Genomic DNA, 26,438 nt, shown 5'->3' with positions numbered 1-26,438 from the left:
CTCGTAGCGGCCTGGCCCCACCCCGGGAGCGCCCAGCAGGTAGCGTTGCGCGCTGGCGGCTTGTTCCTGTGGTAGGCCGCGGCGGGGGGAAGGCGGCGGGCCGGGCCGCGCCATGGCGGCGGTGTAGGGCGGAGCGGGGCCGGGTGCAGCCACCATGATCATAGACAACGTGGACGCGCTCAAGTCCTGGCTGGCTAAGCTGCTGGAGCCGATGTGAGTCCAGGCGGGGGGGGGGGGGGGGTAACGCTTCCCTCGGGCCCCGCTGCCCTGCGCCCTCGCCCCGCCGCGGGGCCCCGGGGGGTGGCGGGGCCCGGCCCGCAGCCGCGCCCGGCGCTCCCGAGCACACGCTCGTCTTGCGGGAGGCTGCGGAGTGAAGGGCTGGGGGGAGGGCTTTACTGAGGGCCGGTGCGCTGAGCGCGGCCTTTTGTCCCCGAAAATCGGCGTGCTGGCCTTGGCCTCCCGGGCAGGAGCTCCGCGGAGCCCGTCCGCCGGGCCCGGGGCCGGAGCTCGGTCTCCAGCTGCGTGACGCCGGTTTGTAGGACAGAACTGGGAGCCAGTTAGTAAGAGTCACTGGAGCAAGCGAGTAGGCGGTCGAGAGCGACGACTGGGGACGCGCAAGAGCTTTGCTCAGCTTTGGGGAGGGCGGTTTGGTGTCTGGTGTTGTACGTGGTGGGAGAGGATTGTGCTTGCAGGGGGGGTTGCGTTGGGAACGAGAAGTGCAGTGTTTGACCAGCACCTGGCACCTGACAGACCGCGTCTGACACAGCAGTGTGTTGAGGGAGATCCGTCTGTAGGAAGGGTCTGCTCAAGGAACCAAACTTGGCAGTGGCAAGCCAGCGTTAGGGCTTCCACAAAGTAAAACTGAGACCTCTTTAAAGTTGCAGGACGTACATTCGCAGTGTGTACTTAACTGATGTTTCTACACATATTTTTATATTTTAAATAAGCCTTAGAGCTATTCAGTTGTAGTCATCAAGTAGCAGGCCTTTGAAAATTCTTCATGACTTTCCTTTTTTCTTTTTTAAGATAATGGTTCTCTCTGATACTTGGACAAATCCTGAAAGTCCGTTTAGACTGTAGCATAACTCTTGCTCCCACCGCTTCACTGCCAATTCCAGTCGACCTTCTGTGTTGCTGCTTGTCATTCCTTTGATACCTGAGCTGCACTGTGGGGACAGGAGTTAGAGACAGGGGTTCATGGCAGAGAATCGTAGAATTTGTTAGTGGGTCCTGACAGCCGAGGGTTCAGGAGTGAAAATACAACCTGGGGAAGTGTACACTCCTTACGTGTGTGCTCCTGTAACGTGTAATGTCATATAATGCCCAGGAGAAACTAATATATGGAGAAAGGAATGGGAATGGTTATAATGTGTGTCTCCTTTATTTTACATTGAAGGTTTATATCCAGTTGCATGTGAACACTAGCACCAAATACATTACGTTATTTCATTTTGTGAGTGTGTGTATGTAAAAATTGCAAAATCTGTAAATCTGTGGTTTCTTTGTTGCTAATTGTTACATTTAACATGACTCTCATCAGATGTTGGAAACAGTGAGCAAACTAATTTGGAGTAGAGCTGCTTGATTGGCTGCTCATTGAGGATTTTGTTTTCTCTAACCAGTTGTCATCTGCATGGCTTTTTGCATTTTGCTTGTTTGTTTTCTGGGTTATTTTTTTTCCCTTGAGATTATTTTGAGGTCTATATACTTTATATTATTTATTTCTATTTCCATAGTTAATGCTCTTAGAAAATACACAATCCTCTCTCTAAATGTTAATCTTAAGAAATCTTTAAATCATCAAGCTGTCTTAGGTACCTACCTACCATCTGATAGCTTGCATCTGTGTCTTTTGAGAAAGGCAAAATGAGGAGCTATTGCTTGATCGTTTCGCACTGTTAATCCAGTTCATACTTTGAGTGGTTTTTTAGTAGCTGAATAATGGAATCTAAAGCAATAACCAATTTAAAGATTAGTGGCAGAGTATTGCTGTACAAAGTTGGCTATCTTTGGCCTTCGTGAACTAGATAGGGGCTTAGGTACTGCGGACAGTGAATCTGTATTGATAATTGCACCCTTTTAGACATTGTACCAGTGTTAAAGGATTATTATAAAATTTGTAGGCATGGAAATAGTCCTTGGGGAAGGAAAACCCCACTATGTTAGGCACAGTAACTTAAACTGTACAGAATGTATCTGCATGCATATTTAAAATGTGCTTCTGCAATATATTTCTGAACTACTTTTCATGGTAATCATGTTTTAATACTTTATAAACCACTTTAATACTTTACAGTAGTTTCGCAGTGACTTTCTTGGTACTTGCTCTGCTCTTCTTGTAGAGTCATACTTGGCAATGGTTGCTGTGCTTCGAGAAAGTTAAGCAACAATGGCATCTGCTCACTTACCCCAGAATTAGATCTTTCTATAAAAAAGAGCAAAGGCAGTTTTTCCTAAGCAAAGCTCAAGAAGGAGCAAAAGAGTGTGAATGCTGTCAGGTGTGTGAGGGTGGTGGGAGTGGTCACAAGGCAACTAAAATGTTGTGCTGTAATTAAAAAAAAAAAAAAGAAAAAAAGAAAAACAAACAAACAAAAAAGAAATAAAAAAAAAAAAAAAAAACCACAACTTTGCTGTCTAAGTCATCCCAATGCAGCTGTGTTGGTACAGATGTCAGAAAAGCATCCGACGTGTGTTGCCAGGTTTTTTCGGTGGCTCTTCTGTGACAGTGATTGTCTAGCACTGGGGGTTTGGCATACTTCAGCAGAATCAAGAATGGTTCTTTCTCTCAATAGATGTGACGCAGACCCCTCAGCCTTAGCCAACTATGTTGTGGCATTAGTCAAGAAAGACAAACCAGAGAAAGAGCTGAAAGCTTTCTGTGCTGATCAGCTGGATGTCTTTCTGCAGAAAGGTACTGTGCTCTCTACTATTTTATCTGTTTTGTGGTTTCCATTTCACTGAGAGGAGGAGGGAAGAAGAAGGATGAGGCACCACTGTTGCCATCAAAATCCTTCTTGATGTCCTTGAATTGAATATTTCTTACAGAGCATGAAGGAATAAAGATCTTGTGATTTTAGAAAAAAATAAGTTAAAATCTTAAGATGAAGTTGTGTAGCTTGGTCTTGCTCATGGTGGGTGGGAGGAAATCCTCTGAAATAAAAGCTAGCAATTTCATTATAAAATATCAGCCATGTTGCCAGAAGTTGCTCTGACAGATGTTTGATAACTTCTGAAAACCTGGTTCATATTAATCTTTTGGGCTTCTGGTGAGCTTCTCATAGCAATTTGGTTCAAATTCAAGGTTTTAAACACTTGAAGTTCTGTCATTCACTGGGGAAGTTATTATACATATTTTTGGTGCTCTGATGTTAAACTGATGATTAGTCTTCTGTGAATGATTTACACTCATAAAAATTGCCGTAAAGAGGCTGCTAACTGTAGCTAATGGAGTAACTATGGACTTATTCCTTGATCATAAGTTTCGATCACGCTTGCCTCTCAGAACATTTCAAAGGTGTAAATGTGATTGAAGAAAAAGTCACTGTTTCTGTCTTTGATATACCTGATGGATTTCTTTGTCTAAATAAACAGCCTCAAGTTCCACAAATGTAATTTCAGCTCCTTGAACGGAACTAATGTTCATTAATCTAAGATGATACCGCTGCCATGAGCAGTCCACCTGGATGACTGTTTTTGTCAGGGACTTCTCTGGTAATCTAACAGTGCCCTTAAGTCAAGATGTAACAATATTTCTTGTGTTCTGTATCCTCAGAAACTTCAGGTTTTGTAGATAAACTTTTTGAAAGTCTGTACACAAAGAGTTATCTTCCTTCTCTTGAAACCACGAAAGTAGAAGCAAAGCCTGCAGTTCAAGAAAAAGAAGAAGTCAAGGAGGAGGTAACATTACTTTTTCTGTCCATTCAGACAAGAACATGTTAAAACCCCTTTGTAGAATCTACCTTTGATCTAGATTAATAGCATTCAGATGTCCTATTCAGACATCCCTGGCAATACAAGCTGATAATGATTTCAAAGGGTTTAAGGGAGAGGGAAGAAGCAAAAACATTCCAAAACATTTCCTTTTCCAATTTTGTATATCCTGTGAGGAATATAAATTATTTTAAATGTTTTCTGATACTTAAAATCAACGAAATACATTGGCCTTTATATTGAGAGATAATTACATTTAAAAGTGAAGTAGTGTTCATTTGCCAACAGTTCTTTCTTTTATCTTGTTTTTAAGTTTTCTTGACAAAATTGAAAACAAGTTTTTGAGAAAAGCAAAGTAATATTTTCATAGTCATCTAAATCTCTTTGTATATTGTATAATCCTCTACTATAACTTGCCTACGAGAGATGGGTTTTTTCTTCTAAGTTGGTGATTTTCAAGGGAAGAGACCTCTTCTCTTTTTTTGTAGCATCCTAATGTACCAGCTTTGAGAAAGAGTTGGGAAAAAAATTGCTATAGAAGTAAATGTTCTTTACTTCTGTACACTCTGATCACAGTTTGCAAAGATACTTTAGGCTGAATATGTGTTTTAACTACAGGAGAGATGTAAATAAAGTCAGAGAGTATATATGAAATTCTAGTCCTTTTTCCTCGCTCCAGGGATGCTTGTGTCATGCAGTGTTAAGAGCAAAAACTGTTGCTCGCTTTCTAAATGAATAATGGGGAGTGGTTGTTTCTGACAAGTACTCTAAATGGGTATTTAGATTTGTGCTTTTGTCTGTGAGCCTAAAATAAGATGAAGGAAAGACCTTGCTGGAGTTATTTGTTCTGTCTTCAGAGTTAAAACTGGCTGGTGGTCATGAAGGTGGCAAATAATTGCAGATTGAAATCTGTCAGCCAACCAAAACAAAGCTGTATTATATTGTGGAGTGCAGGTCCTTATTTGACAGAATGTGATTCATCAGTTGCTCTTTAGGGTTTTTTCTCTCTTTTCTGATGTCCTTTTTTCATCTGAGCATGAGACCCCAAATTATGACCATATGGAAGTAGCTTTGGTGATGGAGGTTGATCATTTGCAGCTATACAAGATTTTCACTTTAATAGTTTTCCAATCATTACTCAAAGTACTGTCATAAATTATGAAAAGTGTTTTAGAACTACCTTCAGTTGACTTAACCAGTGCTCTGGTGGGGGGCAAGGGGGAGATTTGGGGGGGTGGGGGCAGGGATAAGGCAAAAGAAGGTATCTAGGACAGCTTTATGGGACAACTTTACAGGATTAGGACATTAATTGGTTCATGAGTAAGGCCTTGATGATTTGTCATATAGTTCAGTGTATTACGTGATTCCTGCAAATGAAGGACACACAATAAAACAAGTGTAGAATCATGACCAAGTCTAGGTTGGAAGGGACCCCAGATACCAGGTGCTACAACTGTTCTTGAAAGCAGAGCCTTAGGATAGGCTATCCATAGCCCTGTCAAGCCAAGTCCTGAATATTTCTACCAATTCTCCCCAGATAATCCTAAACAAGGATGCAGGAAGCCTGCCTTTTTGTTTTGTTTTAATTGGAAAAAATCTGTTAAAGATTATTGCATATAAACTTTTGCCACCAAAATTTACAGTAGCTTCTAAGCAGTGTAAAATGCTATCCAAAGCAGCAAAAGTACAAAATGGGTTCACAGTGATTTACAGTAGTAGTATAGCTGTGAGACTTCTAAAGCTAATTTTGTTGAGGCCAGCAAGAAATGTGACTAGTTCAACCATGTGAACAGTTTTTTCATTTAAAGCATTTATTTCAAAGTGTAAACTAGTGATGTATCTACCTGGAGAAGTAACTTTCCTAAGTTGTGTTCCAGTTACGAGCTTCAGAAAATACCTCAGTTGTAGAATTGCTTGCTCTAACTGATGAGATAGAGAGTGGATGGAGAACTTGTCTTTCATGAATCCTGTTTAAAAACAAAATATCAAAGTAGTTTTAATTTGGGGCATCTCCTATGCAGAAAAACCTGAAAGATTTGAAACAAAAAGCCCAACAACCTTTAGTGATTGATTACTTGTAGTGCTTAAATATTGTTTTTATAGAAGATGCTAACTGTAAGTCGAACTAAATCTTGGTCTCATTTTCTTCATTTTTAAAATAGTGATACTTATTCTTGATTGGTAGTTGTCTCTTAAACAGAATTTTCAAGAGTCAGTTGAAGAAGAGCGGGATAGCAGGAAAAAGAAGTATTCCAGTCCACAGAGAAGCCGTGCAGATTCCAGTGAACAAAGGTTAGTTTTGTACCAAGATATTAATATACTCTTCTGTATTTGCTGGCAATTTTTAACTATGGATTTTTACCTTGTAGGTAGTGATTTTTCATAAAAATGGTGATTTTTCTCCCTACTTCTCTCTTATCTGCAATGTATTATCTGCATGCCAATAACATGCATGATAACCCTTCAGTAGAAGTTGATCTCTTCCAAAAAATAACAGTATTTTTCAAATTTGAATACCTAGAAACATCATTGATTCCATTCTTTCCCTCGTGATAGAAATGAAAAGCATTGTTGGGGGGCATCTTTAGGGGTTTGGGGCGGGGTTGTTCACACACTGTCAGCATCACTTTTAAAATGTGTCCTGTTTTGGTCATCTAGCTTTTACACCTTTCTGGTTCTTCCTAGTCCTCCCCTTGCTGATCTCTACAAATTAGTGACTCGGCTTTGAGATTCTGTACTTTCCTGTGTAATTTGGGAAATTCTGACTTGAGTGTTTTGCTGTCCAAATTAGATGGGAAGGATGAACAGTATCTTAACTTGTTGCAGGCTTGTTTTTTAATTTGGTTTCTTTTCATAATCATGGTCTACATGTGTCTTTTCTAGAACCAGAGAGAAAAAGAGAGATGATGGAAAATGGAGGGACTATGACAGATACTACGACAGGAGTGACTTGTACAGAGAGAAGTCTAGCTGGCGACGTGGCAGAAGTAAAAGTCGTAGTAAAAGCAGAGGATTAAGTCGAAGTCGTAGCCGCAGTAGGGGCAGAAGCAAAGACCGTGATACAAGCAGAAGTGTTGGTGAGTACCTAAGGCGCTGCATTAGGAGAACATCAGATGTGTGTGATGTGCACTGACTCCTACACGCTGTATGGTCCAGCAGGCTGTAGATGTCTTTGAGTCATTGGAGCAAATTTTGAGGGCTTTGTGTTCCTGAAATCATTAAGATGCTGTTCTTCAGAGTAGAACAATTAAAGGGATTGTTTCTTCTTTGTTAACTTCTTAATTTATCCACAGGTGTATACCAGTGACTATCAGTAGCTGGTATTTTTGTGCTGTGTGTGTTGACAAGGCTGTTAGTTTGTTTCTTTTTTTTTTTTCCTCTCCAGAGATCTCTTTTGCAAAATAGTGTTACCCGTTTTTTCACTTTGTTATCGTGTATTTTTTAGAGAAGGTTTCTTTATTATTGGAGGTGGTTACTATGTGATCCATTGATCTTTCTAATTGAGGTCTGTTGGAAAAATGAGAAGCACAGATTACAACATATTTCATTGCATGTTGAGACCACCTTGGTTAAGGGCGGGGCATAGGTTTCTTGTTTCAGTCTGCTTTCCCCCCTCTTTCTATTTTAAAGGAGAAAGCTGTAATTTAAAATGGAATAAGGAGTAGAGGAATGAATGTGCATTTTGCAAAGAAAATGTTTCTATTTCTGAAGTTAAAATTCTGTTTACATTGTATTTAGTTCTTATAACATTGGTAAGATTAATCTCCTTCAAGAACAGTTTAACATGCAGAATACTGAATATTTAAGGAAACGTTTATACTGCTGTGTATTATCTTTTTCTCAAGGCTCTGATATGCAAAATAAAGCGTGAAGACTTTACCTAACTTACTACTTTTTTTCTTTTTTTTTCAACAGAGCACCGAGAGAGATCAAAATTCAAGAGTGAAAGAAATGATGTTGAAGGCTCATATAATCCAGTTTCTGTGTCTCCCAGTAAATCTTCTGAACAGTATTCCTCTGCACAATCTATTCCCAGTGCTGTTACTGTAATTGCACCTGCGCACCATCTTGAAAACACAACAGAGAGCTGGTCAAATTACTATAACAATCACAGCAATCCCAGTTCATTTGGCAGAAACCCTCCTCCTAAAAGAAGATGTCGAGATTATGATGGTAAACTGTTTCTTAGTTTTCAGTTTCATACCTTGTTTCAGTCATTCTGTGACTTTTTTTCTAGCTTTTCACTAAATGTAGGCAGCAAATCAAAATGCAGTAGCCTGTGGAATGCACCTTGTATGTGATAGATAGATAGATAGATATGACCTGTATTTCACTGGGACAATAACTAGTCTTACTGGAATCGGTTTACTTTATAATCTGGCAGTTGCTGGATAAGATCGTGTGGAGTTTGTTCACAATTCTGTATATGCTTGACACCTATTTCAACCACTGACAGTTCTGATAAAGATTGCAGCATATGTGTCTGATATAAATCAGGTGGTACTTCTGACTTTTTTCCCCACAGCTTTTACGATGGATGCATGTATATTTGTATGCTTTTATGGAAGATTATTCTGATATGAATTATTTTGAAACCTCATCTGATAATGTAATGTTGGATCAGTGATTGCATGTTTTCTTTAGTAAGAAATTCCAGCAAAAACTGAGATTCTACAAATCGCTGATGGCTGATTTTTTTTTTTTTTTTTTTTTTTTCTCTAAAAAGATTATTACATTTCCTGTTTTGCAGAGCGAGGATTTTGTGTACTAGGCGATCTTTGCCAGTTTGACCATGGAAATGATCCCTTAGTAGTAGATGAAGTTTCCTTGCCAAGTATGATTCCTTTTCCTCCACCTCCTCCGGGACTTCCTCCTCCTCCTGGTATGCTTCTGCCCCCTTTGCCAGGTCCAGCTCGTAACATGAGACTGCCAGTTCCACAAGCTCATCCACAGGCAACACCCCCTGTTGTGCTTCCCGTACCAAGTAAGTCAAAACAGTGTTCTGTGTGTGTTTGTCACCAAGTTAAAATGATGGCTCTTTCTGGAAGGTCTATGTGTATCCAAAGTATTGAGTTCAAGTTTCTTTGCTAGCCATGTGCTATTCAAAATATTGCCAAAATAATTCTGAAAAATCTGCTTGTAAAATGTAATGTTCCTAGCACTCCAAATTGAATTAGGCGGGGAAGTGGAGGGGAGTATCTTTCAGATTATCTCATAGCCCTGGTGTTGTTTGGACTGATCACTGACAATTGGATTACTACCTTTTTCTTTTACCTAATGCAAAGATGTTGAGATTTAATCTCCTAAAAGCTCTAATAAATTTCTGTGTGCTATATTATCTGCTACTAAAAAGCAATAAGTAACTGCTACATCTAAAATCTGTTCTAGCTCAACAGTGATCTCTGAGATGTTTAGCCTTTTTTGTTACCCTACTGCATCTTGTAATGTAAATTCTATGAAGAAATAGAATATCAGATATGTGGTTACTCTGTTTCAGTACACTCCAGTAACAAAGTAAGTGCTGTAACAGGTGTATCAAATAGCAGCAGCTGTGGAATGAGAAATAATTTTATATAGGATTACCTCTAAACTTTGCATGAGCCTTTTAGTGGATGGAATTGGCTACTCAGTGAACTGACAGTGCTCTCTGTAGTCGTGTCTTGATAGGTTGTGTAGTGTAACTCATTGCCCTTTCTTGGGCATATACTTAGTAGGAATGTATGTATTATATATGGTACAAACAAAGCAAAAATAGCTAGATAAATTCCTTGTCTGTGAATGCCTTTTGTCCTGTAGTTCTTGTTTTAGAAGTGTAATCTAAATGTTGCTGATATGATCTCTTGTTCTGAGCAAGCCTTGATTCTCCATGGCAGAGCTGAGGGAGGAGCTGCTTTCATCAATGCAAGCTCTAACAGTAATAAACCTCTGAGGAATAGACACTTTTTTTCTTTTTTTCTTAAAGATTTGTCCTTTCCGAGAAAGAGTAAAGATGTTAGAATTAGAGTAACTTACCTGTACAGGGCTTCTCAATTTACTTTTACTGTAATAGGATGGTAAATATTTACAATCTTGACCTTGCTCAAAGCAAGGCATAAACAAACTGCATTGAATTGTTTGCACATTTTATCTGTGGAGAAGTCTTAGTGATCTATTCTCTGGTGTCATTGTAGGACCACCTTTAACACAGTCAAGTTTGATAAATAATCGTGACCAGCCTGGGACAAGTGCAGTGCCCAGTCTTGCACCCGTAGGAGCAAGACTACCTCCTCCTTTACCCCAGAACCTACTGTATACAGTATCAGAACGTAAGCAAATACCTTTCTTTAAAAATCTATTTGAGATAAAAATTCTAATATTCCTCTGTTGATGCATGATTAGAAATTATTACCTCTGTCTTCCTTCAGTACGTACAAATCCAAAAAGAAGTCTGATGGCTTTCTTTGTGGTCACTCCATCGTTTGCTGTTACTGTGTGAAATAGCAGTAGTGTTCTGTCACTGTCTGGGGAAATACCGGTTGTGGGGAGCTTCGTTTGGATTTCATATGCTCAAAGCAATAAGACTGCTGCATAAGAAATGGGTCCCTTCATCTTCAAGCTGTTTAGTAGAACGCTAGTAGGCAAAAGATGGCTCTGCAAACCTGTAGTTAGTGTTGAACTTTGTCTTCGTTCCTATCTGGCTTTGGCTACTACAGATGAGAGATTTTTTTGGTTTGGTTTGGTTTTTTTTTTTTATTTTTCAGCTGTGTATCACAATAGTCTCTACAGTCTTCATATACATTAGTGCTTGCTTTCTGTCTTTTTTTTTTTTCCCCAGAATCAACTTAACTCTAGCTTTCTAACTTTTTTTTTTTAAAAAAAATGGCTTTCAATGGACATGTCTATCTTCCTTAACAGAGCTCAGATTTTTAAAAAGTGGGTTTTTATGAGGGGAAATAGCAAAATGCCTGGAGAGTCCTAAATTGCTGAATTTAAATCCAACAAAGCTTACAATTTTTTTGATAAATGAAAGGAGTAATAGCATTCCCGTGTTTTACATGAGCAAAATAAGATAATTAAATCTCAATGGTTTATATTTCCATCTGGAGTTTTTTTCCATAAATATTCTGAATTTTATTCAAAGGAGGGCTCTAGTTCATGATCGATGTCATTCCTTTGTGACTTCCATGCTTTTCAGAACTTCAGTCACTCAGATATCTTGTTAGATAATCTGTTCAATTATCTGCAAACACTGCCAGGCATTTAGATGTTACCATCTGATTCTTTCCTCTTCAAAACTTCTTCTAAGGGATTATTATGTCTGTCCTAGCTCGCAGGGCATCACTGACTACATAATTGCACTACATAATTCTGTTCTCCAGAACATCTGTGGAGATTTTCATGTCCTGTTCTTGAACTGTTACGGTAACAACTGGTGGTTGCCCTCTTGCAATCAATCCTGGAGCAAATCGTGGAGGAGAAACTTGTGGTTCAGCCAGTGCAAAGTTAATGAAAGTTCTTGCCTGAGTCTGAAACTATGCCGTGAAACATCAGTATTCAAATTCTGGGGCATCTGTTCTAAACTGGACAGTCTCCACTGTTGCTGTGGAATAAGGACCTGAAATTTAGATCGCTTCAAGTCTGTCAAGTCCCTTTGTATAGGCATTCATTTCTGTTCCAGGGTGTATTGTGTTTCTGTGGAGGCTTTTCATAGACTTTCTTCATTCTGGTTCTTGTATAGCTTTTCCTTTTTATGGTTGGAAAAACACATCATCTTTGATGGGGACTCTGGGCTGGAAGAACAATATGAGTCAATTCTGTCATCTTGTGTTCTCATGGTTACCCCTTGTAATTAAAATAATCATTAGTACCTTACTGGAGCTAGGCAGATGATCTCACTCGAAGATAAATTAAGAAACTTTAATAGGTAAGTATTGGCCAGATTACCTGATTTCTCAGCTTTCTTTGATTGGAATAATTTCAGTACATTCTTCCCCAAAAATCTTTTTCTGAAGTAAACTAGATTGTCGGGCAGCAAAGACTGAAAATCTCTTTGTGTTTTAGGCCTTACAGAATAAACGCCCAAACTAAATCTTTGGTTGCTCCCCTTGAAACACTGTCAGGCGTTGTGAAGGCTGTCATGTAGGCACCTTGTTCCTTTTTCAGGCAGCTCATCAGCAATACTCAATTTTTGTGACCTATGTGCTTTTGACAAAGTGTAGCAGTCAGATTGAAAAGCAAAAGAGAATACGCCCAAATAGCCTTGGCCGTAAAGTTCAGTTGAGGGTTTTAAATGGCTACACACATTGTCTGTACAACCTCTTTTCTCTCTTTTCTTCATCCAAAACAACTTCTGATTCTTGGACATCCATGCATTTCCTTAAAGGAAAATTAACCCTGAGTCTTAAACTCATATGAAAAATTCTTTCATTTCTCTCCTTTTTTTTATAGATACATATGAGCCAGATGGCTATAACCCTGAAGCTCCTAGTATTACCAGTGCTGGTAGATCTCAATATCGACAGTTCTTTACAAGAGCACAAACGCAGCGTCCAAATCTAATTGGCCTAACATCTGGGGAGATGGATACAAATCCAAGAGGTAGGAAGGGTTTCTAGTCATTGCTGTTGCTATTTTTGTCCAAGACCATCAACACTTATTTTCCCCTTTTTTCTGTCTGAAAGCAATAGTTTTTCTCACTGATCTCGTATTTCAGACCAATTTTCAGACATCTCTACCTTTTTTAAAATGCTAACATGACCATGTTAAAGTCAAAGCAGCCTTTTTGATTAAAAATAACCATTTGCTTGGGAATATTACAAAATTTTGGGGGGCTGGTTGGTTGGTTGGGTTTTCATTCCTCTTTAGCCTGTGAAGGCACTTTTGGGTGCTGGGTGCTTCTAGAAAGATAAATGGTGCAGAAAGATGGCTTTAAGCAGTGCAGTCTGAAGACTGCTTTTGGTTTACCAAGGGTATGTTTAGGACCTGGGGCACAGAGGTGACAAACTACAATACTTGCCTCAGTGGTTGTGATGGTAGTGAAGAGGGGAACTGCCGTGGCATGTTTTTGCACTCGATGGGCTGACTCTGTCAGCCAGATAGATGTTCTCTCTAAAATGAAGATTGCAGGTAGCGTTCTAATTCTCGTAGCATGTGGAAATCCCAGTCTGCATTTAAGTAATTCTGAATCCTTAACGGGATAGATGTGGATGTAGTTTCTTAGTGGTGATGTGTACAATAGATCTTTTAGGCGAGAGAACAAGTTAAGGCTCTTTAAAGAAATTTTTGTTCTGTTAGCATAACTTTCTTTTTCCCTCCTGTTTTCCCCATCCCGATCCTTAAAAGAAAAGGTGTTAAATTTCACTGTTTACTGTTACCCTTCAGTGTTTCTTATTCAGTCGATAAGAAAGATATTTTTTTCAGTATTTCATTCCAGTGACTCATCCTATAAAGAATACAGTTAAATATTACTGCAGAAATTGCTGGTTTCATCTTAATGAGCATCATAAAGGCAGGGTTGGGGCGTTATTGCTGGCCCTCAGATTCTCTCTGAGAACCCATTTCAGTTGTAAGGCATGGGTGAGTGTTCAGCAGTGGTGCTTCAGACCACTTGTTTTACTGTCTTTGTCACGTGTGTGAAAGGTTTGCTCTAAAATCATCCTCCAAAGTAAGACTGAAACTATGGCCAAAAATGCCCAGTCTTTGTTCTCAGCAGTGTAATCAGCAGAGCTCCGGCATATATAAAAGCCGTAGAAAGTTGACTTACAACTCAGACTTCTTTTTAGGAGTTGAATATTTGGCATATGCAGGAGACTAACAGCAATAGCATAATCTTAAAAATGTTGTAAAATAAATACTTGGCAAACTGTGACCTAGCACTTTAGCGTTGTATTTGTAGAAGTTGCTTCAAACTTTAAATTCATGTCTCCAAGAGTATAACTTAATGCCATATTTATGCTTAGTTAACAGTTTGTTGCTGAAAACTGGATGGAGGGATGACAAGGGGTTAGCAGTGGGAGGAATGGGTTCTTGGTTGCTTTTTCACTGTCAGGGGTTAATACAAAGAAAGTTGGTTGTTTATTCAGCCCATGCCACATTGCAGAACTCTGAGCTGAAGTCTGGGAACCTAGCCTTGTTTCTTTTCTTCCCCCCCCTTTTTTTTTTTTTTTCTTTTTCCCTCTGCAGAATCCAAATTTTCAGTACCTGAAAGATGGAGTTTTAGCTGTGTTTCTTCAAGCTAATACTAATCTTAAAGGTTTAAGTCTCATCCCTGCTGGCTGGACTAAATGTTTTCCTCAGATTTAGTTCGGTTAGCACATGATTGCTGAAGTAACCTCAAACAAAACTGACCAACTTGACAAAGTCTTCCCAAGTTTTACGTTTTTAAACACAATCCTGTTTTGCTATTTAAGTGAAAGCTTTTCCCAATGTCTCTGTTGATATATGGTGAATAACACAGGCCTTTTCCTTTTCCTCCAGCTGCCAATATTATCATCCAGACTGAACCTCCCATTCCCATTACAAATAATAGCAGCAATGTAACTAGAGTTGTTCTTGAACCAGACAGCAGGAAGAGATCTCCAAGTACCATGGAATGTCCACCATTAAAGAAACCGTGGCTGGGAAAGTAAGAATTAACAACTGCAATTGCCTAATTGGAATGTACTTTATTGCTATCGGTGCTGTGAATGTCCCTTTTCACTAGTCCCTGTAATTTGAGCTGGTTGGGTCAAAAAATCTGTGACCATGTAATATGGAGATGATGTATTTGGTGGTGGGAGGAGCTCTTACTTGTTAATGTCTAGAGTGTATACTTTTTATGAGAAAAATTGAAGATAAATGTGTGTTAACGTTTGCTGCCTTACTTAAGTATATGTATGCCTATCTAAATTACTATCTTGTTCTCATTTTATCTAGGCAAGCAAATAACAACCAGAATAAACCAGGATTTTTGAAGAAGAGTCAGTATACTAATACAAAATTAGAACTTCAAAGAATTCCACCAGAATTGAACAATATTACACAGCTCAATGAGCATTTCAGCAAATTTGGAACTATTGTAAACATTCAGGTAAAAAACAGTTTTCAGATTTATACCTGTATGTAGGTATTTTATTTTCCCTGAAACTTTCTTGAATATTGCAGCTGAACTACATTCCTTGAGAAATCTTAATGGAGGCTAACTGGGAGAGTAGGTAATCAAATTCAAATAAACCTTCTCTTGGTCTACCCTGTACTATTATGTTAATTCTGTAGAAGTATGTTGGCTTCTGCCTTCGTGAGGCCTTACAAAATTTGAAAGGCTTGCAGGTTTAACAGTATCTAAACAAGATCAGGTTTTTGAACAGCTTGTGTATAATTTTTTAAAGAGATCTTCTAACATTTTTTGTCTTGTATGATAGTCCTGTTTCATAGCCAGGATTTTAACAAAGATGCTACAGGAGAGTTCACATGCATCAATTTATTACCACTTTCCACCCTAAAACTGGCTCCAGTTCAGTGGTGTTCCTTGCACTGTAAGAAGGGGAAAAGCACTGTATAAGCAACACACAGGTTAAAATAGCATTTAATTTCCATTTATTTTTCTAGATAGATCAGTTGCCTCTTAAATCCTCAGAGGTCTAAATAAAAGACAGATACCTGGGAAGGCTTCGTATTTCTTGAGTTGATAATTTTATGTTTTTGCTCAAAAGATACTGTGGTGCTTTCTGCACTTCAATAATGAAATCATTCATTTAAAACATGCTATCTCAATCATTATACTAGAACGTCCAATATACATTTTTATTCCTGTGATTAATTTTTAGGGAAAAATTGTCATCTTCAAGACTTAGATAATGCTGCTTGGGGAATGTGGTGAACTTTTGCATTGTCCATCCTCGGACAGCAGTCTTCTTTCAGGAGGTTAGAATAAAGAGCTTTTGAGTCAGCACTAGGGTCTCTTCAGTCATACCCCAGTGGCAGTTCACAGTGTTGCGAGTGTATGATTCTATTTGGTGGAGGAATCTTGTTTTTCTGATGTTACTTTATTTTACTGTACATAGGCTTTGCTGCAAGTACATGTAATATTTGCCAAAAGGTACTTGGCTTTAATTACTGGTGTGGTTTGAATGTTTTACCTGTATTTTGAGCTGCTAATATCACTGGATACTATCCCACTCATAATTGCAGATTATTTGTAGATTGGTTTCATAGTGGTTGAGATGTTTCCTTCCTTGAGAAATAATGCATTCTAATGAACTTTCAACGTAGGTTGCTTTCCAGAATGATCCTGAAGCTGCTCTAATTCAATACTTAACTAACGACGAGGCTAGGAAGGCGATCTCCAGCACAGAGGCAGTTCTGAACAATCGCTTTATAAGGGTGCTGTGGCACAGAGAAAGTGAACAGCAGCCTCCACTGCTGCAGCAACAACAGCAGCAGACACCCACGCAGTCTCTTCATCACCAACTTCACCTTCAGCAGCAAGCCCTGGCCACAGCTCCAGCTGTAACAATGCACAGCAATCTGTCAAAGGTATTGTGCTATCATAAACTGGTGATCGAGCGGCGAAGGTTATCAGCCTTCCTAAACGACTGCTACTTCAAAAAGGCAGAGTACATAATCTTTCTTTTTTTAATATCTATTGATACACAGGTGATGAATAAACCACTGGCATCTGGTACATATGTCTTTAATAAAGTCCCAGTGAAACGTCGCCTTGGAGCAGCAGGTGGAAACCAGCCTGATTTAAGCCAGCCTGGGGCTGCGGTAGAGGATCCTCAGGTATGTCTGTGACGGCTGACCCTCTTCATACTTCCAGTTTAAACCTTGGTTACGAAGGAACTAGCAAATAGAACTTGCGAGTTGTTCCTGTTTCTTTTCACTGATGTCCAGTGCAGCCAGGGTCAGTCACTTCTTCCCAGTTTCATTAGCTGTTTATGTAAAATAGAGACAATGACTTCAGAAACAAAATAACGGTATTTTAAGTAGCATAAAATGCTTTTGGCAGTGCTTCATAGCAAACAAATTTGACAGCCTGTATCTGAAGTCAGGATTTTGTTGGCAAATCTAATTGCTTTCCCAGTGATTTTTGAGCTTATGCTGTGTTTTAATACTAGTGCTAGAAGCTTATAGAATACTTTTACACAGAGTTCAGGCTGATAGAGTTTAATTCGCACTGATACCATAGTGCAGCATATGTTGTTCACCACAGAGAAGTCATCCTTTTAAGAAAGGAAGTACGCAGGTGACTTTTGCTGCTTTATTTCATCTGAAAGTGCGATGTTAGACTGATGGCAAAGCTGAATATAATGCAGATCGGCTTCAGTGGTCTTTCTAGTGGATATCCAGATACAGAGGGAGTTTTGGATGAAAAAGGAAAGAAAGTATCTTTTGCAGAAACACTTAACAGTCATTGAGGTTGATTGCTCGGACCAATGCCTTTATGCGAGTGTTTTAACTGCCTTTGTCTTTTTGTCTCATTGCACAAACCTGGAAGTTTATCTTCGTGTTTCACAGAATACATTCCTCTAAAATTCATTGATGGTATATCACATTCATTTTGAGCTATTACCTATTTTTGTGTGTGTATGTTTACTATTTCAGACATTTCCTACTTCTACAAGCCACTCAAAAATGGTTTACAGTTCTTCAAACTTAAAGACATCTATGAAGCCTGGTGCAGGGTCTAAACCTCACGATGTGCAAGAAGCCCTTAAAAAAAAACAGGTACTTCACTATTCATTGGGAGACTGACAGTATAACAATCAAAGTAGTTTATGAAGAAAGGTTTGGTAGACAACTTAAACTTCAAATATTGCTGTGTGGCTTTCTACATTAGCGTAGCTTTTGTCATCGTTATCAGACTGTCTTGCAAATGCACATTCACTTTAATCACGGGTAAGGGAATATTCCTTCTGGGGTGTCTGACTTGACACACTTGCTCGTGTGTGGTTTTTCTGGGTTTTCTTGAGGCATTTCTTTGATTTTTAAGCTCTGCAGGTATGAGACACTGAAGAAACATATCCTACATTGTCATTTAAGAGCTGTCTGAAGGGAGTAATTCAGTAGCGTGCTTCACAGCAGGAAGTTAGCAACTTCTTATTGGTTTTTTTTTCCAGAGCAGATACACTTGTGCATTTTGCAGACTAGCAGTTTTCATTATTGGCCTTCACTTCTATAGCTTGAAAAAGAAAATATGGTATATATGAATACATACAATGCTAGACTGCTTTTTACTGATGGAATAATTTTGTGCTCGTACAGGAGGCAATGAAACTCCAACAGGACATGAGGAAAAAGAAGCAGGAGATGTTAGAAAAACAAATAGAATGCCAGAAGGTAAGTCTGGAATATCTTCTAGTAAATACATACTGATTTTGTAGGTACCTGTCCAGTGTTGATTTTCTTGGAATTTTATATTCCTGCTCTTTTATTAATACCTAGATGTTGATATCCAAACTGGAGAAAAATAAGGCCATGAAACCAGAAGAGAGAGCAGAAATAATGAAGACCTTAAAAGAACTAGCAGGAAAAATATCTCAGTTAAAGGATGAATTAAAAACTTCATCTACAACCTCCACACCATCAAAATTAAAGTCCAAGACAGAGGTATTTATTGTGCAAGACCCTTGCTCACCTGTCTTTTGTTACTGTTTCTAATACTACGTCCTAAAAATGCAGTAACATTAGATCAAAACGCTTCCAAGCAGTATTTTGAATTTGAGAGAGATAACCATGGACAAACAAGCTATGGTTTTAAGGAGCTTGGATGACCTAGTTTTGCATGTAGCTCACTCAAGCTTGTTCCAATTCTGAAGCAGAGAATTCTGGGTCCTCCAAAAAAGGGGGTGAGGGGAGCAGCATGGAGGTGATTAAAACAAACTGAATTTAGAGGAAAGCATGGATATTGTATACTGATCTGTCTATATCATTTACAAAAACGTATTGCTGAAGAAGTGGAATAGAACATTAAAAGCACTTATTACAGTTCTGCTTCTCCCTACCATTTTCTCTTTCTGCTACTTCTTCTCTAAGGCACAAAAGGAACTGTTAGATGCAGAGCTGGACTTCCATAAGAGACTTTCATCTGGAGAAGACACAACTGAATTACGAAAAAAGCTAAATCAGTTACAAGTAGAGGTGAGTTTGCTTTTAATGTATTTATGATAATAAATGTTTTAAATCCTTTCAAACTGAGGATGGCTTTGTACATTATTTGCTTTCTTTAAACAGGCTGCCCGTTTAGGCATTTTGCCTGCTGGTCGAGGAAAGACAGTGCCATCCCAGGGACGAGGGCGAGGACGGGGTCGTGGTGGGAGAGGAAGGGGCATGTTGAATCATATGGTGGTGGATCATCGTCCCAAAGCACTAACAGTTGGAGGCTTCATTGAAGAGGAAAAAGATGAATTGTTACAGCACTTCTCTGTAAGTATGAGGTCACATTAAAAAAAGAAAAACCTGAAGAGGAGAATTGTGGCCGAACTATAAATCTAAGATTAAGTAGGTAACCAATACCCTGATGTGTGCTTGCTTGCAGAGAGAGGCATGCTAAGAACTCTCTGAATAACTGTTTCTTTTCTGAATTCTTGAAGATGCAAGTCTTCCTGTTTCTGTTAGTGCAAACAAATCAAAGTCTTCATCCTGAATTCATGGAACAGGCTATGGATAAGCAGATTCAAGAGTTTTCAAGGGTGTAAATGTAATGTCTTATAGCTGCCCAATGCATTCTTTTAATGGGCAAAGCTAAATAGCTTACTCTCATTAATTCTGCTTTAAAATAGTTCAAAACGGACATTAGAAGGCTGAAAAATAAAAATTAGCCTCTCTCTGTTCACAAATTATTTTTCAGATTAGCAAACTATACCATTTACTTTTGTTTCTTTGTAGCTCAAGAAGCAAAGCACTGTTTTGTTAAACAGGACATCAGTTTCAAAGTAGTAAAATTTGTTTACAAACTCATAGTAGGGCAAGTAGCTTGCTAGTTTACAAGCTAAGTTACCAGATGTGTTAGCATCATAACTAAGTTAACATAGTAAAGGAAAACTGATTGTACATTTCCCTCAGTTACTCTTTCCAGAATTCAGTGTTTTCATGTGCAAAGCTAGTAGACTTCTCAGAGAGATCATGTAATACTTCATAAATAGACCCAGCAGGAAATCTAAGCTTGATCAAGTCAGTTTGGTATTTCTGGATGCTCTTTGCAAAGCAGGTGACTGATACGGAGAACTCACTTTGTAGGATTGTACCCTTTAGTCCTCAGTACAGAAAAGCAGTAGAGTTCTCAAGAGAACTGGTAATCTGAAAGCTTGATTGTCTCTGGTTTGAGTGGGAATAGAGAACTTTAGAGTTCATCGTACAGTGGGGGTAAGCTTTGCGCCTTGGGGAGCTGTTACTCTCTGCTTTGGCCTCCTTGCTTATCAAAAGGCCACTACTACTGCTTTGATTAGGTCAATTTAGGGAGCAGTGTTGTGCGGTTTGATCAGAAAAAACAACCAGCTTTATGGTATGGTAAGTGCCATGAACCCTGGGAAAAGTCCTATGAGGGCACCAGAGCGCCTTTTTTAGAAAGATCTTTGCTTTAATTCTGTTTCTGAGAGACTTCATATTTTTGAAAGCTTTTGCTGCCCTTAGCTGCTAAGACCAGTTGAAGTTTTTACAAACAACTAGTACTGTTACTCGAGCCGTTATCTTAGTGGCTTTTAAACTACTTTTTCCTCTGTTCTTCATATTAAATCTGAAGTTGACTACAGTTTCTTTTGTGCTGCTTGTACTCCATCTATAAATCCTTTTTATTGTTTATTTTGGGGTTAGTTGTTTTGATTTGGTTTTTTTCTTACTATTTAATTATCATTGCTGTGATCATTCCGATTTTTACCATTAGGCAGTATATAAATTCTAATCAGGCAAACAAGAAGTTAATCTAAGCATACTAGATTATATTTTTTCCTCCTCACAGTAACATACTTACAGAACGTATTCAGGAGCTCTGTAGCAGAGTTTGATGCCTACTACTGAAATATCTTTTGCAAATTAATAATCTCTAAAGCACTTGCTTAACAGGTCTAAAGTAGTATAACAGTGAAGGGCAGAAGAGAATAAAGGAAATGGTGAATTCTTTGAATTCACTTCTGAGCTGTAAATTAATACATGTATTTCCTTTCCTCCCGCAAAATCAAGCTCCACTTATTAAAATAACAATAAATCTGAGCTTTTACCCAAAAGTACAGGTACAAATGCTGCAATGTTGCTGGATGATGCAGCTGAAACTTCTCTGGCTCACTTTTTTTTGTCCAAAAAATAATGTCTCAGTGGCACTTCAGTACGCTGCAATTGTAGCACATGATGATCATGGTTTTGGAGAAGAATATTACTACTGTTCCTAATCGATTTTTCTCTCACAGAAATTTGGAGATATTGAAGACCTTCAAGAAGAGGATTCCCCATTAAGTGTTGTTCTAACTTTTAAATCTCGCTCAGAAGCTGAGAATGTAAGTAGAATAACGGATATATTTTTTTCACTGTTCTAAAATAAGAATTTTTAACTTCTTGTGTCTGCTTTCATATTTTAAAATTCAGTGGGCTTTGATCCCACTAGTTTCAGCTAGATAGCGTGGGTATTTCTTGCTACTACATATAGTGTCGCTAAAGAGGGGAATACCTCCTGTTTACATTAATAGTAACATCAGTCTTTTGCTGATAAAGGTTCCATGTCACGATCAATTCAGAGCTCTGTTAATCTTTTCAGATTGCTGATGAGCATTATTTAGCAGATTCAGGTTTGAGTGAAGTTGCTCTTGGAAGACTGAAGTGGCTGATTGTGACTTACATGTCTGAGATCTTCCAATGTGCATCTGTGTGATACTCGCTGGGTCTAGGTTGTTGTTGGCAATCTTGAAAGTTCTTTACTTGATCCTCTTTTTGAAAATATGTTCATTTGAAATACAACCTAGGCTGCTAACCAAGGATCACGGTTCAAAGACCGGAGGCTACAGATCTCGTGGTACAAACCTAAGGTACCTTCTGTGTCCACAGAAATAGAGGAAGAGGAGTCTAAGGAAGAGGTATGAAAACATGTTAATAACCTAATCACTCTTCGAGGAATCTAATAGCTAAAAGCACTTTTAGGATACAGTTTTCTGTTTACTGAAGAAATTACACAAAAGATGCTTTTGCAAACCAGAAACTTAACTGTTCTTGAATAGTCAGGTACATTTTTCACATTTTAAAAAAGGGAAAAAAACACACTTTCTGCATGGGATGTTGATTTGTCAACTATGAAAATAAACCTCACGTTCTCTATACGCAGGCTGCTAATCTTTTTACTTCACAGTATTAATGCTCCACTGTAGGATAAGCTATGTGTATTCTTTCCTGTAATTATGAACACATCAAGCTTTTAAACACCTATACAGAAAAACCTTTAACAGAAAACTCTTGTTTCAGAGAGTGTGGTTGGCTGTGTATTCCTTCTTCCTTTGAACTTTGGCTTTCTTTTCCTTTCTTGATGTGAGGCTACTGTTCTTTCCATAAAACTTGTTGAAAATAATTGTGTGCATTTCAGTGGGACATAACCTGATGTAGAGTCCAACTGATGCTGTGTTGCGTGACGTGTTTCCTAGGATTCAGCATGGAACTTCTTTCATTACAAGTACGTTTTTTCTTCATCTAGGAGACTGAAACCTCAGATTTATTTTTGCACGAAGATGATGATGATGATGATGAAGATGAGGATGAATCCCGTTCTTGGAGAAGATGAAACTTGATGTTGGGAATGTATCATTTTAGGAATATAGTTCGAGCTACATCTTTTAAACATTTATTTAACAAAGTTGATGAGCCAAAAAAAGCTTTACTTTCTTTTCAAACCACAAGATTTAAAGTGAGCAAAGTTTGTTATAAGAACATTTCGGATATAGAGCTGTGATATTACGCTAGCCAAAGGCCCAGTAACTTTTTACATAATTATCAAGCTCACCAGGCTGGTGATTTTTTCTATTTAAGAAGGATAAAAAGAGAGAGGGGGAAAAAATATTAGTATTTTCTTGTCCTCTTTTTGTGTCACCTGTATTACTTTGTTTTGGGTTTTTTATAATGTGATTGATTTGTTTAGTTTATAATTGAAAAGATATTACAGGTTTTATTTAGCAATATTATGGAGTTAGGGGAAAGACGCAAACTTTCATTAAATGTTATGAAAGAAAAAATTGCCTCATTTGCTAATTGAAAAAGAGTAGTAGCTTTCTATTTCATATGGAATCACTTATTGCAGGAATTATTTGTGGCTAGATTCATAAATCACTTAGTTCAATATGTTAGAAAGCCACGCGGTTTCTATGTTCTACTGCTTTTTGTGAGAGGAGATGGAAAGGTGTGGAAATGGATGTGAGAGGAGAAACAGGGTATTATTCTAATATTGTCCAGTTCACTCTGTTTCTTCAAATTCTGCTTCACAGAAAACATCAGCAATGACACATATTTGAGTGAATTTTCACTCGCTGTCGATTTTCTTCTGTAGTTTCAGTATAAGGTTCAATTTTAAGTTAGAATCTTTGTTTATTGCATTTTAGTATTTGTGAACATGAGTGTAATGAGTTTCGTACTTCCTCAAAAAGAAAAACTACTAAACTGGCAACCGCCTACCAGCCAGCAGAATCTCTTCCTCCTTCTCTCCCTGTTATCAGCTGTTGATGTTCAAACCAAATCCATGAAGCGTTCAGAGCAAAATGCTTTTTAGCCAACAGAATGTCCATGTCCTGCTCAAAGACTGACCTTAAACCAGGGCTTTAAGTGATAAGCCTCCAGAGGAGTGTTCAGAGCTGGTGTTGGAAGGTTATTCATTTATCTCCAAGTATAGTTTTGTTCAGACACATTTAAGATGAGCACCATTACATTCTCCGTTGCCTTATTGTACCATTTAAAAAAAAAAAAACACACAACCCCCCCCCACCCACAAAATGGTGTGTATGATGGTAGAAATGGGGATGACAAGTTCACATACTTGAGCCATGTACCTTAACCGCTACACGGCTCTTGCGGTTCATGAACGCGTTACCTAGGAAGCATTTTCCTTGACTCTGTCCCTTTGTACCGTACACTTTTCAGTACATTTCATGTACGTTTCTCTACAAAATAAACAGAATGTCGGTGCAAAAATGCTCTCCTCCTTTTGAATAATTAGTTTTACCGGCAAGTTCCCGACTGAAGAGGAAAACACATCAAAACCTTTAAACACCGTGGCTCTGAACGTGGCTAGTGGCCTGTAGCTGAGCGTGCCTCTGGGCTTACAGCTCCCCCGACTTTTATCCTTCTGCCGTGGTGATGCATCTAAAGTCATTTTTCTACAGTGTGATTTTTCTACTTCCTTGTCCGTTGAAGGGAGTATGTCTTTCAGCGTTCTGTCACTTCGCACTGAAACCTCTTTATATAATCAGGACTTCTCTGCTAATACTGAGGCTAAATTACAGGCATGAAGAAACGAGGGGAAACCAACCCTACATACTTAGAAGGATGTCTTGCTTTTCTCCCATCATCTCTAGTGGGTTTTTTTAAGGTCTGTGGCTCAGTCAGTGTATATTTTGAAAAATCCATTGCAGCAAACATATTTGAGTCGTGACAGTTTAAAAAAAAAAATGATAGAGGGAACAAAAGGATTTATATATTTTTTTTGTACAGAGTTTTTTCTTAAACTGTATAATTTTGTAAATATTCTGCTTTTTTTGTGTACTAAAACTACCAGCGTATAGATTTCAATAAGAATTGTTGTATTTTTGTATTTGGAAAATTAAAATTACAGTGAATGAATGAAGCTGTAAGAAAAATTGCAGTAGCCTTTGCCACATGTAGAATGGGATTCCTTTTCATATGGTTTTAGCTCTGAAGTGACACCCACGTTCGGGGACGCGTGCCCTGGCGCGGACCCGCTGGCTGTTGGCGCTGGGCGAGCGGGAGGGAAGTGGGCGCGGTACCTTTCCTTAATGAGTGTTTGAGAGCATCATAGGATTTCTCTTTTATTTTTTTTCCCCCTCCCCTTTACAGTACACGCTGGCAGGCTTACGTAAATCCCCAAGTGAATCCCAAACATGAGTTCCAAAGGCGAGCCGTGCCTCCGCGCTCAGCCTGTGTGCCGAGAGCGCTGTCGTGGTGTTGGGGACTCGGCGGCTTGGGAGTGACCTTCCTTTTGCCAGAGTTCAGGGGTCTCCCTGCATTTTAGGGTATTTGAGGCTTTATTAAACTGCTTGGGGGGGAGGGGGGGTTGGTTTGGGTTTTTTGTTTGTTTGGTGTAGTAGGTAACATGACAGTACAGCTTACTTTATGGCAACACTTGTGAAATTCACTTGTACTTTCAGAGTGTATCTTAGACAAAATTTGTAATTAACAAGGTAACTTGTGTACACCAGCCAGTGTATTTACAGGCAATGTGTAATTAGATGTTTCCAGTCTGAACTTAGGGTATAAACACTGGAAGAGCACGTGATGAGCAAAGAAAGTAACTGTCAGGAAGAATTATCTCCCTTTCATTGTTGAATTAACCTAAGCAAAAAGAACAAAACACACTCAAGTCTTGAAAAGACTAAATCTGAAAACAGTTGCCTGCTCATTGCAAAAACAACATGTTTTTTTTAACAAAATCATGTGAAAAGGAATAAAGTTCCTCTTGGTGTATAGTAAACTTGTACCATAGTTTTTACAAATTGTGAACTTGTGTAATAGTATAATAGGAGATATTGTTGAATTTCTAATTGTTTATACATTTAAATTCATATATGTAATGTTTGTTTTATTGATTACAATCTGAATTTCTAAGATGCATGTTGACTCTTTTGCAATAAAGATATACTATGGAATGGTTCAAGATTTAGAAAATACAAAGAAAATTCTAACTTAAATAAATTGGACAGCAGAACCATTCAAAAAAAAATTACAACTATCACAAAAAGAGCGTTATCACTTATTTGGGGGGGAAGTACACGTGTGAAGTGGGTATTTATTTGTATGGAATGTGTGTGCAGGTTTGTTTTACTTTATAGGAGAAAACCCTTCAAGTTTATCAGTGCTCTGAAACAGTACTAACTAAAACAGCTAAATTGAGGGGGTGGGGGGGATTCCAGTAAAATCGATTTTACATTTTGGGGATGGTTTCAAAGCTTCAGAGAAAATTAAAAATATTTTATAGACCACGGGGGGGGGATGGGGGGGGGGATGTGTGAGGGGGTTCCATGGTCTCTTTTACAGATTTGCCATATTGCTAGGTTATTGAAAATAATGTGTGCAAAACATGAAATTATTTACATTCCAATTCTAACCCCTTTGCAATTTGGTGTGAAACTAATTTATTGTGTTATTAACTTTATTCTTGGTTTTTGCTTTTTTCACTAGTTTCCATTATTCCCTTCTCTTTCCCGTGGTGTTTTCATGAATGTGAATGTTGGTTTGTTATCCAAGTTTTTTAAAAGCCTTTTTTCTCGCATTCCCTTTTCTTACCTGTATTGTTAGTGTGCTGTGATAAGTTTGGGTTTTTTTCTGAAAGCAGAATAGAAATTTTACAAGGA

General features: G+C 38.5%; 1 protein-coding gene across 3 annotated transcripts; it reads left to right on the top strand.

Annotated features, from left to right (window-relative positions):
• Positions 1-60: 60 nt before the first annotated feature.
• On the top strand, positions 61-25,810 carry RBM27 (RNA binding motif protein 27). 3 transcript variants are annotated; one of them, XM_042790199.1, is made up of 21 exons: positions 61-213; positions 2,793-2,911; positions 3,773-3,897; positions 6,131-6,222; positions 6,814-7,007; positions 7,846-8,103; positions 8,681-8,914; positions 10,101-10,235; positions 12,358-12,507; positions 14,386-14,533; positions 14,824-14,977; positions 16,159-16,422; positions 16,543-16,671; positions 17,494-17,616; positions 18,154-18,228; positions 18,334-18,498; positions 18,925-19,029; positions 19,123-19,314; positions 21,291-21,377; positions 21,840-21,950; positions 22,559-25,810. In XM_042790199.1, exons 1-21 carry the CDS (start codon positions 155-157, stop codon positions 22,643-22,645), a joined length of 3,006 nt encoding a protein of 1,001 aa, XP_042646133.1. In that variant the 5' UTR covers positions 61-154; the 3' UTR covers positions 22,646-25,810. The 3 variants fall into 3 exon arrangements, with proteins under 3 accessions (XP_042646133.1, XP_042646132.1, XP_042646134.1); XM_042790198.1 differs by having other exon boundaries at positions 6,116-6,222; XM_042790200.1 differs by lacking the exon at positions 12,358-12,507 and having other exon boundaries at positions 62-213; positions 6,116-6,222.
• The last annotated feature ends 628 nt before the right edge of the window (positions 25,811-26,438 follow it).

The sequence above is a fragment of the Tyto alba genome, unplaced genomic scaffold (genome assembly GCF_018691265.1).
Source record: "Tyto alba isolate M040663 unplaced genomic scaffold, T.alba_DEE_v4.0 Super-Scaffold_17, whole genome shotgun sequence".
NCBI lineage: Eukaryota > Metazoa > Chordata > Aves > Strigiformes > Tytonidae > Tyto > Tyto alba.
This window is presented reverse-complemented; position numbering and strand designations above follow the sequence as displayed.